General features: G+C 37.7%; 1 protein-coding gene across 2 annotated transcripts in view; it reads right to left on the bottom strand.

Moving 5' to 3' along the window:
• Positions 1-21168, bottom strand: part of RNGTT (RNA guanylyltransferase and 5'-phosphatase) — a 230848-nt gene that overhangs the window by 77324 nt on the left and 132356 nt on the right. For both annotated transcript variants that reach the window (XM_070796090.1, XM_070796092.1), the window contains one exon: positions 7923-8023. In XM_070796090.1, coding sequence (XP_070652191.1) covers positions 7923-8023 — 101 coding nt within the window. The remainder of the gene's footprint in view (positions 1-7922; positions 8024-21168) is intronic.

Genomic DNA, 21168 nt, shown 5'->3' with positions numbered 1-21168 from the left:
ATTTCACTTTCACTTTTCCCTTTCATGCACTGGAGAAGGAAATGGCAACCCACTCCAGTGTTCTTGCCTGGAGAATCCCAGGGACAGAGGAGCCTAGTGGGCTGTCGTCTCTGGGGCCGCACAGAGTCAGACACGACTGAAGCGACTTAGCAGCAGCAGCAGCAGCATACAGGCAGAACTTGAATTTACTCGGTCTATTCATACAGTTAAATAAAGAGTATGAATAAATCCTCACAACAAATCTATGAGCTAAGCACTATTACTGGGGACATTTTACACATGAGGAAGTTTAAAAAGATTAAGAAACAACAGCAAGTTAAGTAGTGGAGCTAGGATTGGTTCTGTGCAGTCCTGGCCAAAAACTCATGTTCTTACCCACTATACATATCACCAAAGTTATTTTAAGACATTCACTATCAAAAATTTCTGTAAAAACTTTTCTGATTTTTGTTATGCTCTTGCTCTCCAGATATTCAACAATTTATATAATTAATTATACAAATACATTGAAAACATATGCATTTTAAAAGGGAAAAATTAACAGAAATTGGAATCAAATAGGAAGTAATGCACATAGAAAACTGAATTCAGATGGTTCAGCAAACAATAGAACTACAGGACTGGCCAAAAGGGAATATGGACTTTTCACTTATGGATGAATATGGATGCCTTAACTGAAAACAACACAAACAATAACAAACAGAAAAATGCTTACCAAGTGCCACCTGTTCTAAAATAGTTTACATACATTAGTTCACTTAATCCTCAGCCAATTTCTATTTTGTGCCGCTACTGTTGTTCAGTCATCCGGTCGTGTCCAGTTCTCTGCGCCCCTACGGACTGCAGCACTCCAGGCCTCCCAGTCCCTCACCATCTCCTGGGGTTTGCTCAATGTGATTCAGTGGAGAAGGGAATGCCAAGCCACTTCCGTATTCTTGCCTTGAGAACCCCATGAACAGCATGAAAAGGCAAAAAAGACAGGACACTGAAAGATGAACTCCACAGGTCAGTAGGTGCCCAATATGCTACGGGAGATTGGTGGAGAAATAAACCCAGAAAGAATGAAGAGACGGAGCTAAAGTAAAAACAATACCCAGCTGTGGATGTGACTGGTGATGGAAGTAAACTCCAATGCTATAAGAGCAATATTGCATAGGAACCTGGAATGCTGGGCCATGAAACAAGGAAAACTGAAAGTGGTCAAACAGGAGATGGCAAAAGTGAACATCGACATTTTAGGAATCAGTGAACCAAAATGGACTGGAATGGGTGAATTTAACTCAGATGACCATTATATCTACTACTGTGGGCAAGAATCCCTTAGAAGAAATGGAATAGCCATCATAGTCAACAAGAGTCCAAACTGCAGTACTTGGATCCAATTTCAAAAATGACAGAATGGTCTCTGTTTGTTTCCAAGGCAAACCATTCAATATCACAGTATGCCCCAACCAGTAATCCTGAAGAAGCTGAAGTTGAATGGTTCTATGAAGATCTACAAGACCTTGTAGAACTAACACACAAAAAAAGATGTCCTTTTCATTATAGGGGACTGGAATGCAAAAGTAGGAACTCAAGAGATACCTGGAGTAACGGGCAACTTTGGCCTTGGAGTACAAAACAAAGCAAGTCAAAAGCTAACAAGAGTTTTGGCAAGAGAACACACTGGTCATAGCAAACACCCTCTTCCAACAACACAAGAGAAGACTCTACACATAGACATCAACAGATGGTTGATACTGAAATCAGACTGATTATACTCTTTGCAGCCAGAGATGGAGAAGCTATATACAGTCAGCAAAAACAAGACCAGGAGCTAACTATGGCTCAGATCATGAACTCCTTACTGTCAAATTCAGACTTAAATTGAAGAAAGTAAGGAAAACCACTAGCCCATTCAGGTATGACCTAAATCAAATCCCTTACGAATATACAGTGGAAGTGACAAATAGACAAAGGGATTAGATCTGATAGACAGAGTGTCTGAAGAACTATGGATGGAGATTTGTGACACTGTACAGGATGCAGTGATCAAGACCATCCCCAAGAAAAAGAAATGCAAAAAGGCAAAATGGTTGTCTGAGGAGGCCTTACAAATAGCTGAGAAAAGAAGAGCAGCTAAAAGCAGAGGAGAAAAGGAAAGACATACCTATTTGAATGCAGAGTTCCAAAGAATAGAAAGAAGAGATAAGAAAGCCTTCCTGAGTGATCAATGCAAAGAAATAGAGGGAAACAATAGAATGGGAAAGACTAGAGATCTCTTCAAGAAAATTAGAAATACCAAGGGAACATTTCATGCAAAGATGGGCACAATAAAGGACAGAAACGGTATGGGCCTAACAGAAGCAGAAAATATTAAGAAGAGGTGGCAACAATACACAGAAGAACTGTACAAAAAAGATCTTCATGACCCAGATAACCATGATGGTGTGATCACTCACCTAGAGCCAGACATCCTGGAATGTGAAGTCAAGTGAGCTTATGAAGCATCACTATGAACAAAGCTAATGGAGGTGATGGAATTCCAGTTGAGATATTTCAAACCCTAAAAGATGATGCTGTGAAAGTGCTGCACTCAATATGCCAGCAAATTTGGAAAACTCAGCAATGGCCACAGGACTGGAAAAGGTCAGTTTTCATTCCAATCCCAAAGAAAGGCAATGCCAAAGAATGCTCAAACTACCACACAATCGCACTCATCGCACACACTAGCAAAGTAATGCTCAAAATTCTCCAAGCCAGGCTTCAACAGTATATGATTCGTGAACTTCCAGACGTTCAAACCAGATTTAGAAAAGGCAGAGGAACCAGAGATCAAATTGCCAATATCCATTGGATCATTGAAACAGCAAGAGTTCCAGAAAAATATCTATTTCTGTTTTATTGACTATGCCAAAGCCTTTGACTGCATGGATCACAACAAACTGTGGAAAATTCTTCAAGAGATGAGAATACCAGACCACTTTACCTGCCTCCTAAGAAATCTGTATGCAGATATAGAAGCAACAGTTAGAACCAGACATGGAACAACAGACTGGATCCGAATTGGGAAAGGAGTACATCAAGGCTGTATATTGTTATCCGGCTTATTTAACTTATATGCAGAGTATATCATGCAAAAAGCCAGGATGGATGAAGCACAAGCTGGAATCAAGATTGCTGGGAGAAATATCAATAACCTCAGATGTGCAGATGACACCACCCTTATGGCGAAGGAGGAACGGTGTTGAAAGCGAAGGAGAACTAAAGAGCCTCTTGATGAAAGTGAAAGAGGAGAGTGGAAAAGTTGGCTTAAAACTCAATATTCAGAAAACTAAGATCATGGCATCTGGTCCCATCACTTCATGGCAAATAGATGGGGAAACAGTAGAAACAGTGACAGACTTTATTTTCTTGGGCTCCAAAATCACTGCAGATGATGACTGCAGCCATGAAATTAAAAGACGCTTGCTCCTTGGAAGCAAAGTTATGACCAACCTAGACAGCATATTAAAAAGCAGAGACATTACTTTGCCAACAAAGGCCTATTTAGTCAAAGCTAAGGTTTTTCCAATAGTCATGTATGGATCTGACAGTTGGACCTTAAAGAAAGCTGAGCACCAAAGAATTGATGCTTTGTTTGTGGTGTCGGAGAAGACTCTTGAGAGTCCCTTGGACTGCAAGGAGATCCAACCAGTCCATCCTAAAGGAAATCAGTCCTGAATATTCATTGGAAGAACTGATGTTGAAGCTGAAACTCCAATACTTTGGCCACCTGATGCCAAGAATTGACTTATTCTTGGCATCAAGAATTGACTTATTGGAAAAGACCCTGATTCTGGGAAAGACTGAAGGCGGGAGGAGAAAGGGACAATAGAGGATGAGACGGTTGGAAGGCATCACCGACTCGATGGACATGAGTTTGAGTAAGCTCTGGAGCTGTTGATGGACAGGGAGCCTGGCATGCTGCAGTCCACGGGGTCGCAAAGTTTCAGACATGACTGAGCGACTAAACTGACTGAAGTCCACTGCATCAATGAGGTGATTCCTCGTTAGTAAAATAGAACTAACGAGGAATTTGAGGCACAGAAATAAAGAATATGCTCAAAGCATAGTTAATAAGATTTAAGCCGAGGCACCCTGGCTCTAGAATCTGTGCTCTAAACTATACTATACAAATAATAAGGTTATTTTGCTCACTATAAGTCACTGACATTGTTGTACTCAAGTGTTTGCACTCTCCAAAATACAGACAACCTTTGTAACCCTAGCTTTTGACAATGACTATATTCTTTGGTTGTAGATTATTTAAACCCACAATAATTTTAAAGCAATGCAATAGCTTTCAGATGAAAATCTGTATTGTATGTCAATACAATGTAAACTGCTAAGATGTACACAAGTTATTTTAGGTCAATCAACCAGTCCATTCTGAAGGAGATTAGCCCTGGGATTTCTTTGGAAGGAATGATGCTAAAGCTGAAACTCCAGTACTTTGGCCACCTCATGCGAAGGGTTGACTCATTGGAGAAGACTCTGATGCTGGGAGGGATTGGGGGCAGGAGGAGAAGGGGACGTCAGAGGATGAGATGGCTGGATGACATCACTGACTCGATGGATGAGAGTCTGGGTGAACTCCGGGAGTTGGTGATGGACAGGGAGGCCTGGCATGCTGCGATTCATGGGGTCGCAAAGAGTCGGACATGACTGAGCGACTGAACTGAACTGAACTGAACTCAACATTAACTTAATATGTTAAAATTTTCAGAAATGATACTGCTGCTGCTGCTGCTAAGTCACTTCAGTTGTGTCCGACTCTGTGTGACCCCATAGACGGCAGCCCACGAGGCTCCCCCGTCCCTGGGATTCTCCAGGCAAGAACACTGGGGTGGGTTGCCATTTCCTTTTCCAATGCAGGAAAGTGAAAAGTGAGAGTGAAGTCGCTCAGTCGTGTCCGACTCTTAGCGACCCCATGGACTGCAGCCTATCAGGCTCCTCCGTCCATGGGATTTTCCATGCAAGAGTACTGGAGTGGGTTGCCATTGCCTTCTCCAAGAAATGATACTACAAGAAGTTAAAAGACCAAATGTCTGCAAAAAAAAAAAAAAAGAATCATTGCAGACATTTTCAAAGATTGGTATTTATATTATACCTGTCAAGACATTCCACTCCATACTTAACTTTGTAGAAATATTTAGGAGCAGAACAAAGAAAAAAAATTAGCTTGCCTTATGATATTTAAATACTTTAGTCCCATTTCACTAGTCAAATGTTATGATTCTTATGATTCAGAGACATGGCTCCTCTCAAACTATTACAGGTGTATTTCCCATAATGCTCTCTGACATATAGCATCTAACATAAGCATTAGATACAAACTCATTTACTTTGTGAAAACTGCTATCATCCATAACATTCTCTCCATGGAAAAAACAGGATATTACTCCAGCTAACTGAATAATACATATTTAATATAATATTTATCACTTTACATTTCATATTATAATACTCCATTTTTGAAAACTGACACTGTTACATAAATAAATCACGTACCTACACCAATGTAACCTGCTTAATTCTATAAGAATAATCGTCTTTAATGCTAACATTTTGGTATGTTTTAAAGAGGTACTAGAATAAGAGATAATTCATTTTTTTTATAAGACATTCCAAATAGGTAAAATTAAATATATATATATTAAAACATACTAAGAATAGAAGCAAATGACAAACTACTAAATTATACTGTCATATTTAATTACAATAGACAAATAAAGGAAAAAATTAATATCATTTTTAATACTTAGAAAAATGGTCATTCCACATGTAGCCTCATGTAGCTTTTAAGTGTTGCTAAGAAGTGCAATCTTAGAAAGCCAAACAAAATAACCTTTCAAAACTCAATGAAACAATCAACAAAATCACACAAAGGTTTATACTTCTTAACTAAATATTATAAATAGAGATTTAAGTAAAATAGAGGATTTAGTAATGAAGCAATTTCACAAATTTCACTTTATCTTTGAAGTCTTATTTCCAAAGAACCATATTCATTTGTGTCTTTTAAGGGAAAAAAAAGATGCATGCAGCCCCATCAGACTTAATCCTTCAGCCATCACTGTTTAGAAGAGAGGTGGTATTCTCCAAGGCACTTCCAGAAAGACATACAAGCATCATGTTGCATGACTACTGATTTGGAGGTTCTAAAGCGAACTGGCAACCCAGAATACCTGTACACCCAACACTTCATCAGGAAGAATAATAGTCTTGAGCTTACTACTCAGCAATATTTATCCAAAGATAGTGTTATTTTATATAGATGGGGGGGTAGAATGTGTTTGGGGGCAGTTTCCAGAAAACATTAACAATATTTATTCATCTTATTAGTAATTAAGTGTTATAACAACATTGTATTGAGAATACTGGTTAATAATTAATAAATGGTTAACTGATATTAATATCAATGCATAGCTAAGATAAGTATCAATAAATAGTAAACTAAAGATTATTCTTCCTGACAGATATCCAGCATACAGATATCCTAGATTACGAATATTATTTCTTTTATTTAATCTTCATTATTCTATACAATATATATATTTTATCCAATTCTATTGTCAAAAGTTATCAATCTATCTTTGAATTAAACCAGATCAATAGAGAGTAAAAATACCTAAACAACACTATTTGAGGTCCCAGATTGCTGTTCTGGCTAAACTGTACTTTGTTATTAAGTGACAAACTCTTATTTAAGGACATAAAATATTAACTACTCTATGTTTTAGAAACTGATATATAACTTAATAAACACTCTCTTTTTAGTTAGGATTCATCACCCTACACAGTATCGTTATTTGAAAACATATAATCTCTTAAGAGACTTAATCTTCTGGAATCTGTAGTCACATAACTCATCATCTACCCATCATTCCATTAGCTACAAAAAAACAAACCTGTGGTTTATCTTTGGCAAATAAAAAGTGCATGCATTTCATGGCATGCACTGGTACATTTTTAAGCTTTCTGCCAATGTTATCTTATATATTTTCTCTTTAGGATTTCCTTGATTTAACATTTCTTATTTTGTTATTATGCATTTACTTACATAAGATGCCATAAAAAATTGTGGAACAAGGTAAAATAAAACAAGGCTTTGGAAAAACAATGAAAATATTTATTAATACTAAAGCATGTTTCTTTTTTTTTATTCTAATGTAGCAACCAATGATGGAGGAGGAAATGGCAACCCACTCCAGTATTCCTGCCTGGGAAACCCCATAGACGGAGGAGCCTGGGGTTGCAAGAGTCAGACATGACTTAACAACTAACAACAACAACAACTAACCAATGAAGTCACATATGAAGATTAACCAATACATGACATTAACACTTAATAGACATTATGAAAAATTTTAATGAAATTCTACAATTAAAACTCTACCCCAATAAAGTATAAATAAGTTTTTGCCATGCAAATGCAAACATGAAGCAGTTTCCTTCAAAGGAAAAATGGCTTGTTTTAAAATGCTGAATAATAATAATAATATCTTACATTTATAATTCACTTGACTGGATTATTTTCAAGTAAAATCTATTTTCACTTTTACATTTTAATGAAGTTCATTGTGTTAATATTAGAAATAACTTTTTTTAAGACTAAAATTGGTCAATTTTAAAGGATGCTACAAAATGTGAGCTGTAATATATCAAAGAAATAATCTGGGAAAATGAGATAGATTTATAGTATACATATATAAAGTATACTGGAAAAGTATTTTACTTTATTTTGAAGGTATATGTAAAATATCAGATAAACAGTGAAGCTTTCTATAATACAAACTTTTATATGCACATCTGTTTTCATAACTTTTGGGTAAGTACCTAGGAATAGTAAAAGTATTATTACATATAAAAATGATGGGGAATCAAATGCGCATACTTACCCTTCTCCTCCCATTCTTGTTATTTTTAGGCGAAAATCCACAGAATTAAGACTGGGAGGCTTCCATTTCAAAATATCATCACATCGACCAGGTTTGTATTTCTAAAGTGATGACAATGAGGATAATAGTTAATAAGAAGATAAAAATTATGCATCTGATATACTAAATATAATAACAATTACTTTTTATTAAGCAAAATCAAGTCTTCTTTTACTATAATCTTTGTTATCGTCAACTGATGAGTGAAGTTAGGTATCAGCACTCATGAGTTAGATGGGAAGATCCCTTGGAGAAGGGCATGGCAATCCACTCCAGTATTCTTGCCTGGAGAATTCCATGGACAGAGGAGCCTGGCAGGCTAAAGTCCATAGGGTCACAAAGAGTAAAGCAACTTAGCGTGCACACACGCTATTCATTAGATATCCAACATGTTATGGATAACCTTTCTCTCTTCCCTGCCAAAACACATAGATACATGTTCGTGAAAGTTTTGAAAAATAATGACACATAGATATTTGTTTGTGAAAGTTTCAAAAAATAATGAAACCTATTATTCCCTACTATTCGCTACAACTTAAAGGAAGTTTGGTCATTTAAAAATAATTGTGCCTATTTAGTTCTTTGGTCCACTTGTTGATGGGGTTGTTCATTTTTCTGGTATTGAGCCTCATGAGCTATTTGTATATCTTAGAGATTAATTCTTTGTCAGTTGTTTCATTTGTTATTATTTTCTTCCATTCTGAAGGCTGCCTTTTTACCTTGCTTACAGTTTCCTTCATTGTGCAAAAGTTTTTACCTTTAATTAGGTCCCACTTGTTTATTTCCATTACTCTGGCAGGTGGGTCATAGAGGATCTTGCTGTGATTTATGTCAGAGAGTGTTCTGCCTATGTTTTCCTCTGAGAGTTTTATAGTTTCTAGTCTTACATTTAGATATTTAATCCATCTGAGTTTACTTTTGTGTATGGTGTTAGAAAGGGTTCTAGTTTCATTTTTTTACATGTGGTTGACCAGTTTCCCTAGCACCACTTATTAAAGAGGTTGTCTTTTCTCCATTGTATATTTTTGCCTACCCTGTCAAAGATAAGGTGTCCATAGGTACATGGATTTATCTCTGGGCTTTCTATTTTGTTCCACTGATCTATATTTCTGTCTCTGTGCCAGTACCATACTGCCTTGATGACTGTAGCTTTGTAGTATAGTCTGAACTTAGGTAGGTTGATTCCTCCAGTGCCATTCTTCTTTCTTAAGATTGCTTTGGCTATTCAAGGTTTGTGGGGTTCCCATACAAATTGTGAAATTATTTGTTCTACCTCAGTGAAAAATACCACTGGTAGCTTGATAGGGATTGCACTGAATCTATAGATGGCTTTGGGCAGTATACTCATTTTCACTATATTGATCTTCCGATCCATGAACATGGTACATTTCTCCATCTATTTGTGTCATCTTTGATTTCTTTCGTCAGTGTTTTATAGTTTTCTATATATAGGTCTTTTGTTTCTTTAGGTAGATTTATTCCTAAGTATTTTATTTTTTTCATTGCAATAGTGAATGGGATTGCTTTCTCTGTTTTTTCCACTGTTAGTGTATAGGAATGCAAGGGGTTTCTGTAAATTAATTTTATATCCTGCAACTTTACTATATTCATTGATTAGCTCTAGTAATTTTCTGATGGTATCCTTAGGGTTTTCTATGTAGAGGATCATGTCATCTGCAAACAGTGAGAGTTTTACTTCTTCTTTTCCAATATGGATTCCTTTTATTTCTTTTCTTTCTCTGATTGCTGTGGCTAGGACTTCCAAAACTATGTTGAACAGTAGTGGTGAGAGTGGGCACCCTTGTCTTGTTCCTGATTTTAGAGGAAATACTTTCAATTTTTCACCATTGAGGATGTTTGCTATCAGTTTGTCTGCTGCTGCTGCTGCTAAGTCACTTCAGTCGTATCCAACTCTTAGCGACCCCATGGACTGTAGCCCACCAGGCTCCTCCATCCATGGCATTTTCCAGGCAAGAGAACTGGAGTGGGGTGCCATTGACTTTTCCAATTAGTTGTCTATATGGCTTTTATTTTCTTGAGCTATGTTCCTTCTATGCTTTCTGGAGAGGTTTTTTGATTTTTTTTATCATAAATGGGTATTGAATTTTGTCAAAGGCTTTCTCTGCATCAATTGAGATAATCATATGGCTTTTATCTTTCAATGTGTTAATATGGTGTATCACACTGATTGATTTGCAAATATTAAAGAATCCTTGCATCCCTGGAATAAAGCCCACTTGGTCATGATGTATGATCTTTTTAATATGTTGTTGGATTCTGTTTGCTAGAATTTTGTTGAGGATTTTTGCATCTATGTTCATCAGTGATATTGGCTGTAGTTTTCTTTTTTTGTGTGGCATCTTTGTTTGGTCTTGGTATTAGGGTGATGGTGGCCTTATAGAATGAATTTGGGAGTTTACCTTCCTTTCCAATTTTCTGGAAGAGTTTGAGTAGGATGGATGTTAGCTCTTCTCTAAATTTTTGGTAGAATTCACCTATGAAGCCATCCTGGGCTTTTGTTTGTTGGAAGATTTTTTTATTACAGCTTCAATTTCCATGCTTGTGATGGGTCTGTTAAGATTTTCTGTTTCTTCCTGGTTCAGTTTTGGAAGGTTATACTTTTCTAAGACATTTTTCCAAAGAAGACATATAGATGGCTAATAAACACATGAAAAGATGCTCAACATCACTCCTTATTAGATAAATGAATATCAAAACCACAATAAGGTATCAACTCATGCCGCTTAGAATGGTTGCCATCAAAAAGTCTACAAACAATAAATGCTGGAGAAGGTGTGGAGGAAAAGGAACCCTTTTACACTGTTGGTGGGAATGCAAACCGGTACAGCCACCGTATGAAGAACAGTGTAGAGATTCCTTAAAAAAACTGGAAACAGAACTGCCATATGACCCAGCAATCCCACTGCTGGGCATATACACCAAGGAAACCAGAAATGAAAGAGACACATGTACCCCAATGTTTACTACAGCACTGTTTACAATAGCCAGGACATGGAAATAACTTAGATGTCCATCGGCAGACAAATGGATAAGGAAGCTCTGGTACATATACACAACAGAATATTACTCAGCTACTAATAAAGAATGCATTTGAATCAGTTCTAATGAGGTGGATGAAACTGGAGCCTATTATACAGAGCTCCACCAAAAACACCAAAACAGTATATTAAAGCATATATATGGAATTTAGAAAGACAGCAACAACAATCCTATATGCAAGGCAGCAAAAGAGACACAGATGTAAAGAACAGACTTTTGGACTATGTGGGAGAAGGCGAAGGTGGAATGATTTGTGAGAATAGCATTGAAACATGTATATTACCATGTAAAATAGGTGACCAGTGCAACTTCGATGCATGAAGCAGGGCACTCAAAGTCGGTGCTCTGGAACAACCCAGAGGCATGCAGTGGGGATGAAGGTGGGAGGGGGGTTCAGGATGGGGCTACACAGGTGCACCCGTGGTTGATTTATGCTGATGTATGGCAAAAACCACCACAATACTGTGAGGTAATTATTCTCCAATTATAATAAATAAATTAATTTTAAAATAAAAATAATTGTGCCTCTTTATTCAGCTTTGCTGTAGGATGATTCAATCACAATGAATAAAATTAACTAATGAATTTGACAAATGGATACAATCATGTAAGCATCACTAGAATCACAATATACAGCATTTCAATCAACCATCCAAAAGCTTTCTCTTGACATCTGCAGTCAGTTCCCTGTCACCGACTCTCCAGCAATAGTGACCTTCTTTCTATGACTACAGTTGTGCCTTTTCTGAAATCCATGAGAAATTCATAACACAACATTTTGCTATACATTGGCGTATATATTAGTAGCTTGCTCCTTTTTATTAAACTGAGCAAGATTCCATTCTACATATATACCACAAAATTCACATTTATAAGTAGATGGACATCTGGGTTGTTCCTATTTTTAGGCTATCATGAGTGATACTGGTCCGAACATTGGTGTGGACATCTGCTTTCAAAACTTTTGAGCAAATATCTACCCTAGGAGTAGAATGGCTCTGTCTAACGGTAAAAGTATGCTTAACTTTATAAGAAACTGTCAAATTGTTCTCCAAAGTGGCAGTGACTTCGTCCATTCACAGCTGTAACATCAATTCAGTTCAGTTCAGTCACTGTTGTGTCTGACTCTGTGCAACCCCATGAATCGCAGCACACCAGGCCTCCCTGTCCATCACCAACTCCCAGAGTTCACTCAAACTCATGTCCATCAAGTCGGTGATGCCATCCAGCCATCTCATCCTCTGTCATTCCCTTCTTTGCCTGCCACCAATCCTTCCCAGCATCAGGGTCTTTTCCAATGAGTCAACTCTTCGCATGAGGTGGTCAAAGTATTGGAGCTTCAGCATCAGCATCACTCCTTCCAATGAATACCCAGGACTGATCTCCTTTAGAATGGACTGGTTGGATCTCCTTGCAGTCCAAGGGACTCTCAAGAGTCTTCTCCAACACCACAGTTCAAAAGCATCAATTCTTCGGCACTCAGCTTTCTTCACAGTCCAACTTTCACATCCATACATGACCACTGGAAAAACCATAGCCTTGAGTAGACGGACCTTTATTGGCAAAGTAATGTCTCTGCTTTTCAATATGCTATCTAGGTTGGTTACAACTTTGCTTCCAAGGAGTAAGCGTCTTTTAATTTCATGGCTGCAATCACCATCTGCAGTGATTTTGGAGCCCAGAAAAATAAAGTCTGACACTGTTTCCACATCTATTTCCCATGAAGTGATGGGACCAGATGCCATGATCTTCGTTTTCTGAATGTTGAGCTTTAAGCCAATTTTTTCACTCTCCTCTTTCACTTTCATCAAGAGGCTTTTGAGTTCCTCTTCACTTTCCGCCATAAAGGTGGTGTCATCTGCATATCTGAGGTTATTGATATTTCTTCTGGCAATCTTGATTCCAGCCTGTGCTTCTTCCAGCCCAATGTTTCTAATGATGTACTCTGCATATAAGTTAAATAAGCAGGGTGATAATATACAGCCTTGACCTACTCCTTTTCCTATTTGGAACCAGTCTGTTGTTCCATGTCCAGTTCTAACTGTAGCTTCCTGACCTGCATATAGGTTTCTCAAGAGGCAGGTCAGGTGGTCTGGTATTTCCATCTCTTTCAGAATCTTCCACAGTTTATTGTGATCCACACAGTCAAAGGCTTTGGCATAGTCAATAAAGCAGAAATAGATGTTTTTCTGGAACTCTCTTGCTTTTTTGATGATCCAGCAGATGTTGGCAATTTGATCTCTGGTTCCTCTGACTTTTCTAAAACCAGCTTGAACATCTGGAAGTTCACGGTTCACATATTGCTGAAACCTGGCTTGGAGAATTTTGAGCATTACTTTACTAGTGTGTGAGATGAGTGCAATTGTGTGGTAGTTTGAGCATTCTTTGGCATTGCCTTTCTTTGGGATTGGAATAAAAACTGACCTTTTCCAGTCCTGTGGCCACTGCTGAGTTTTCCAAATTTGCTGGCATATTGAATGCAGCACTTTCACAGCATCATCTTCCAGGATTTGAAAGAGCTCAACTGGAATTCCATCACCCCCACTAGCTTTGTTCGTAGTGATGCTTTCTAAGGCCCACTTGACTTCATATTCCAGGATGTCTGGCTCTAGGTGAGTGATCACACCATCGTGATTATCTGGGTCATGAAGATCTTTTTGTACAGTTCTTCTGTGTATTCTTGCCACCTCTTCTTAATATCTTCTGCTTCTGTTAGGTCCATATCATTTCTGTCCTTTATCAAGCCCATCTTTGCATGAAATGTTCCCCTGATATCTCTAATTTTCTTGAAGAGATCTCTAGTCGTTTCCATTCTGTTGTTTCTATTTCTTTGCATTGATCACTGAGGAAGGCTTTCTTATCTCTCCTTGCTATTCTTTGGAACTCTGCATTCAGATGCTTATATCTTTCCTTTTCTCCTTTGCTTTTTTGCTTCTCTTCTTTTCATAGCTATTTGTAAGGCTTCCTCAGACAGCCATTTTGCTTTTTTGCATTTCTTTTCCATGGAGATGATCTTGATCCCTGTCTCCTGTACAATGTCACGAACCTCTGTCCACAGTTCATCAGGTACTCTATCAGATCTAGTCCATTAAATCTATTTCTCACTTCTACTGTATAATCATAAGGGATTTGATTTAGCTGTAACATATGAGAGATCAATTTCCTCTGCATCTAACCCAGAACTAGGTATTGCTGTTCTTTTTAATTCTAAAATTTTCATTCTAAAGTACATCTCATAATTCTGATTTGCATTTCTCTAATGACAAAAGATGCTGAAGATCTTTTAATTTGTTTATTTGTTGCTATCTGTGTATCTTCTTTGGTGAGGTACCTGTTCAAAATTTTACCCTTGTTTTTACTGGGTTATGTACTTATAATGGACCTGTATGAGTTGTTTATATATTCTGGATAAATAGCCTTGTTTGGATAGATGTTCTGCAAATATTTTCTACCAGTTTTTGTCTTGCCTTTTCATTTTCTTAACAAAATATATATCTTTTGAATATATTTTAATGAACTCAAAATCATCTATTTTTTTCCTGCTTTCCTGAGGTATGATTGAGAAATACAAAATTTAAGGTCTACAACATGGTGTTTTGATACATGTTTATACTGTGAAATGATTACCACAATCAAGCTAATAAACATATCCTTCATCTCAGTTACTTCTTTGTGTGTAAAACCATTTAAGATTTATTCCCTTAGGAAATTTCAAGTATATTTTATTGTTAACCACAGGTACCATGCTATACATTAGGTCTCCAGAACTTACTCATCTTATAACTGAAAGTTTCTATCCTTTGATTAATATCTCCGTTCATCCCCTACCCACAGCTTCCAGTAACTACCATTCCCACTCTGACTTGACTTTTTTTTGTTTTAAAGATTCCATATATAATGAGAGCTTATTTCACTTAGCATAATGTACTCCAGGTTCATCCATGTTGTCACAATTGGCTGAAGTTCCTTCTTTGTTAAGTCTGAATAACATTCCATTGTACATGTATACCATTATTTTCTTTATCCATTCATCCTCTGACAGACAAGTTATTCCCACATTTTGGCTACTGTGAATATTGCTGCAGTAAAGATGGAAATGCAAGTACCTCTTCAGGATGTTGATTTTCTTTCTTTTGAATACATATCCAAAGGTGGGACTGCTAAATGACATGGCAGCTCTATTACTAATTTTTTGAGGAAACTGCATGCTATTTTTCATAAGAGCCGTATCGATTTACATTTCTACAACAGTGCAGAAGGGTTCCCCTTCCTCCACTTTCTCACCAGCATGTTATCTTTTCACTTTGTGATAATGGCCACCCTAACTGGTGTTAGGTAATATACCACTGTGCTTTTGACTTGCATTTACCTGATGATTAGTGATGCTGAGCATCTTTTCATAATTATCAATTTAAACTTTTAAAATTTGTGCTTTTTGTTCCCTTTTTAAGGAATCTTTACCTATCCTAAGGTTACTGAAATTTTCCACTACATTTTCTTACAGAAGTTTTATTGTTTTCTTATTTTTATGATCCATTTGAGGTTAATTTATTTATGTGGTGTGAAATAAGGGACTATTCACTATTTGACAGATGGATATCAAAGTGATATAGCACCATTTGTTAAAAGACTATCCTCCCCTCACTGAATTGCCCTGGCATCTTTGCCAAAAATAAATTGCTTATGGATATAGATGTATTTCGATTCTTGCTAATCTGTTGCATTGATAAGTACGCCTTTCTTCCTGATTATACCATACTGTCTTGATTACTATAGCTCTATATTAAGTATTAAAACAAGAGTACACAGGTCCTCAAAGTTTGTTCTTCTTTTTCCAAAGTCTGTTAGCTAATGCAGATGTGTATTTCCACATATATTTTAAAATTACCTGGTCAATCTCAATGAAAATAAGTTTATTAGGATTTTAAGCAAGAATACAATGAATCAACAGATCAATTAAGGGGAAAAAATCTTAACAATACTGAATCTTTCAATTCACAAACACTGCTAATCTATTTAGTTACGTCTTCTAAATTTCTCTCAGTAGTGTTTTGTAGTTTTTGGTATACAGGTCTTGCACAATTTTTGTTAAATTTATTCCTTTTAATAATATTTTGATGGTATTATCAATACAAAAGATCAGTTGTTTCTATACAACAGCAATGAACAATCCAAGAAGGAAACTAAGAAATCAATTCCATTTACATCAAAAAGAAAAAAAAATACCTAGGACAAGTCAACATTCATGGCAGCATTATTCAAAATTGCCAAAAGGTGGAAACAACCTAGGTTTCCATCAACATAAAAATAGACAAAGTGCACTATATACATACAATGGAATATCACTCAGTAACAAAATAAGAAATAATTTCTGATACATGCTACAAAATGAATGAACCTCAAAAACTATGCTAAGTGAAATAAGCCAGACACAAAAGGACAAAAATCGCATGATTCTACCTACATGAACTACCCAAAGGACTGAGCGAATACCACAGGAGAGCTAGCCAGCAGCGGACCAGGCCATCCCCCACCAGAGGCAGGGAGGCAGGCAGGTGACAGCCAGAGCTGGAGGGAGAGGGGAAAACTTGGCCCCAGAGACAGTATCCTCTACCAAACTGCGAGCAGGCTCCCAGGTGCTAACCAAGTCTTCCTGGGATCCTGGACGGTTGACATCCGCCAGGAGGTTCGCAGCCAGAAATCAGCTCCCCAGAGGAGACACAGGGCACACCTGAGACAGCATTCCCGCTGCACATCCAGGAAACCGAGCAGCTGGGACCCGGGAGCTGATAAGATACATCACACCAGGGGAGAGTGCACTCGCCAAACACCTGGTTGCCTGAGCTGCTCAGACCTGGGAAGGGCACAAGATGCAGGCCCAACTGCGTCTGCACCTTTGTGGAGTACCTGAGAACCTGAACCTGAGCCGCTTAGACCTGGGAAGTACACGCAACCCAGGGCCCACCTCAGACAGTTCCCCTGCAGAGCAACCTGGAGCCTGAGCAGTGTAGACCAGGAAAGCACACACGCCCTGAGCGGGGGCAAACCCAGTGTGGCCCAGACACTGAGAGCACTCCCCACACAAGCCAGCGATATTTGTTTGCAGCGTTCCTCCCTCCCCATAGCAAAATTGAACAAGTGAGCCTAAATAAATGACCACCTTTGCCCCCTTGTGCAAGGGCAGAATTTAGATACTGAAGAGACTTGCAAACAGAGTAAGCCAAAATAAACAAAGAAGAGGGAACGGCTTTGGAAGTATTAGCTGCAACAGATTAAAACCCTGTAGTTAGCATTGGCTACATTGAAAGGGACCTATAGACCTTGAGTAGAAGTATAAGCTGGAACAAGGAACTATCTAAAACTGAACTGACTGCACACTGCCCTCAACAGCTCCAGAGAAATTCCTAGATATATTTTACTATTATCATTTTTAAATTTTTTTAATTTTTTAAAATGTTTATGTTATTACTCCTTTATTTTCATATTTAAAATCTACTATTACCTTGCAAAAAAAAGACCCTATTTTTAAAGGAAATTTCGTATCATTTTTTTTATAACTTTTGACATTTTGTTTTTTAATATTGTATTTTTGAGAGTCTAACCTCTATTCTAGATTTTTAATCTTTGCTTTTTGGTATTTGTTATCAATTCTGTACCTTTAAGAATCCAATCTTCAGTACCCATTTTTACTTAGGAGTGCGAATACTGGCTTGATTGGTCTCTCCCTTTTTGACTCTCCTTTTTCTCCCCCAGGTCACCTCTACCTCCTCTCTCCCCCTTCTCTTCCCTACTTAACTCGGTGAATCTCTTTAGGTGTTCCAGGCTGTGGAGAACACTTAGGGAACTGATCACAAGTTATACTGGTCTCTGTCCTTTTGACTCCCTATCCTCTGCTCCTGGTCACCTCTATCTCCTTCCTCCCTCTTCTCTTCTCTATGGAACTCCGTGAACCTCTCTGAGTGTTCCAGACTGTGGAGAGCAAATAGGGAATTGATTACTGGCTAGACTGCTCTCTCCCCTATGGATTCCCCCTCTTCTCACAGTCACCTCTATCTCCCTCCTCCCTCTTCTCTTCTTCATGTAACTCTGTGAACCTCTCTGGGTGTCCCCCACTGTGGAGAATCTTTTCACCATTAACCTAGATGTTTTATCATCAGTGCCGTATGGGTGGAGAAGTCTTGAGGCTACTGTAAGAATAAGACTGAAAGCCAGAGGCAGGAGGCTTAAATCCAAAACTAGAGAACAACAGAAAACTCCTGACTCCAGGGAACAACAAGAGCTCATCCAAAAGCTTCCATACCTACACTGAAACCAAGTTCCACCCAAGATCCAACAAGTTTCAGAGCAAGACATACCAAGCTAATTCTCCAACAACACAGGAACAAAACCCTGAGGACAAAAATACAGGCAACCAAAAGTCACACCAAACCCATAGACACCTCAAAACTCACTAGTGGACACTTCACTGCACTCCAGAGAGAAGAGATCCAGCTCCACCCACCAAAACACCAATGCAAGCTTCCCTAACCAGGAAACCTTGACAAGAAACTGATCCACCCCACCCACAGGGAGGAACCTCCACAATAAAGAGGAACCACAAACTTCCAGCATACAGAAAGGCCAGCCTAAACACAGCAATCTAAACAAGATGAAAAGGCAGAGAAATATTCAGCAGGTAAAGAAACATGATAAAAGCCCACCAAACCAAACAAAAGAGGAGGAGATAGGGCATCTACCTGAAAAAGAATTCAGAATAATGATAGCAAAAATGATCCAAAATCTTGAAAACAAAATGGAGTTACAGATAAACAGTCTGGAGACAAGGATTGAGAAGATGCAAGAAATGTTTAACAAGGACCTAGAAGAAATAAAAAAGAGTCCATCAATAATGAATAATCCAATAACTGAGATCAAAAGCACTCTGGAGGGACCCAACAGTAGAATACCTGAGGCAGAAGATAGGATAAGTGAGGTGGAAGACAGAATGGTGGAAATAAATGAAGCAGAGAGGAAACAAGAAAAAAGAATCAAAAGAAATGAGGACAACCTCAGAGACCTCTGGGACAATGTTAAACGCCCCAATATTTGAATCATAGGAGTCCCAGAAGAAGAAGACAAAAAGAAAGGCCATGAGAAAATACTTGAGGAGGTTAATAGTTGAAAACTTCCCTAAAATGGGGAAGGAAATAATCACCCAAGTCCAAGAAACCCAGAGAGTCCCAAACAGGATAAACCCAAGGCGAAACACCCCAAGACACATATTAATCAAATTAACAAAGATCAAACATGAAGAACAAATATTAAAAGCAGCAAGGGAAAAACAACAAGTAACTCACAAGGGGATCCCCATAAGGATAACAGCTGATGTTTCAACAGAAACTCTTCAGGCCAGAAGGGAATGGCAGGATATACTTAAAGTGATGAAAGAGAAAAACCTACAACCCAGATTACTGTACCCAGCAAGAAGCTCATTCAAATATGAAGGAGAAATCAAAAGCTTTTCAGACAAGCAAAAGCTGAGAGAATTCAGCACCACCAAACCAGCTCTTTAACAAATGCTAAAGGATCTTCTCTAGGCAGGAAACACAGAAAAGATTTATAAACTCGAACCCAAAATAACAAAGTAAATGGCAATGGGATCATACTTATCAATAATTACCTTAAATGTAAATGGGTTGAATGCTCCAACCAAAAGACAAAGACTGGCTAAATGGATACAAAAATAAGACCCCTATATATGCTGTCTACAAGAGAACCACTTCAAACCTAGGGACACATACAGACTGAAAGTGAAGGGCTGGAAAAAGATATTCCATACAAATAGAGACCAAAATAAAGCAGGATAGCAATACTCATATCAGATAAAATAGACTTTGAAGTAAAGGCCGTGAAAAGAGACAAAGGAGGACACTACATAATGATCAAAGGATCAACCCAAGAAGATATAACAGTTATAAATATATATGCACCCAACATACGAGCACTGTAATATATAAGGCAAATACTAACAAGTATGAAAGGGGAAATTAACAATAACACAATAATAGTGGAGGACTTTAATACCCCACTCACACCTATGGATAGATCAACTAAACAGAAAATTAGCAAGGAAACACAAACTTTAAATGATACAATGGACCAGTTAGACCTAGTTGATATTGATAGGACATTTCACCCTAAAACAATGAATTTCACCTTTTTCTCAAGCGCACAAGGAACCTTCTCTAGGACAGATCACATCCTGGGCCATAAATGTAGCCTTGGTAAATTCAAAAAAATTGAAATCATCTCAAGCATCTTTTCTGATCACAATGTGGTATAAGATTAGATGTCAACTACAGGAAAAAAACTATCAAAAATACAAACATGGAGGCTAAACAACATACTTCTGAATAACCCACAAATCACAGAAGCAATCAAAAAAGAAATCAAAATATGCATAGAAACGAATGAAAATGAAAACACAACCCAAAACCTATGGGATTCAGTAAAAGCGGTGCTAAGGGGAAGGTTCATAGCAATACAAGCCTACCTCAAGAAACAGGAGAGAGATCAAATAAATAACCTAACTCTACACCTAAAGCAACTAGAAAAAGAAGAAATTAAGGACCCCAGGGTTAGCAGAAGGAAAGAAATCATAAAAATTAGGGCAGAAATAAATGCAAAAGAAACAAAGGCGATCAGAGCCAAAATCAACAAAGCTAAAAACTGGTTTTTTGAGAAGATAAAACAGACAAATCATTAGCAAGACTCATAAAAAAAAAAGGCAGGGAGAGAATCAAATCAACAAAATTAGAAATGAAAAGGAAGAAGTCAGAACAGACAACACAGAAATACAAAGGATCATAAGAGACTACTATCAGCAGCTTTATGCCAATAAAATGGTCAACTTGGAAGAACTGGACAAATTCTTAGAAAAGTATAACCTTCCAAAACTGAACCAGGAAGAAATAGAAAATCTTAACAGACCCATCACAAGCACAGGAATTGAAACTGTAATCAGAAATCTTTCAACAAACAAAAGCCCAGGACCAGATGGCTTCACAGCTGAATTCTACCAAAAATTTAGAGAAGAGCTAACACCTATCCTACTCAAACTCTTCCAGAAAACTGTAGAGGAAGGTAAACTTCTAAATTCATTCTATGA

This window comes from Bos indicus, chromosome 9 (genome assembly GCF_029378745.1).
Source record: "Bos indicus isolate NIAB-ARS_2022 breed Sahiwal x Tharparkar chromosome 9, NIAB-ARS_B.indTharparkar_mat_pri_1.0, whole genome shotgun sequence".
Taxonomy (NCBI): Eukaryota; Metazoa; Chordata; class Mammalia; order Artiodactyla; family Bovidae; genus Bos; species Bos indicus.
Note: the sequence above shows the minus strand (reverse complement) of the source record. Positions and strands in the feature narration are given on the sequence as shown.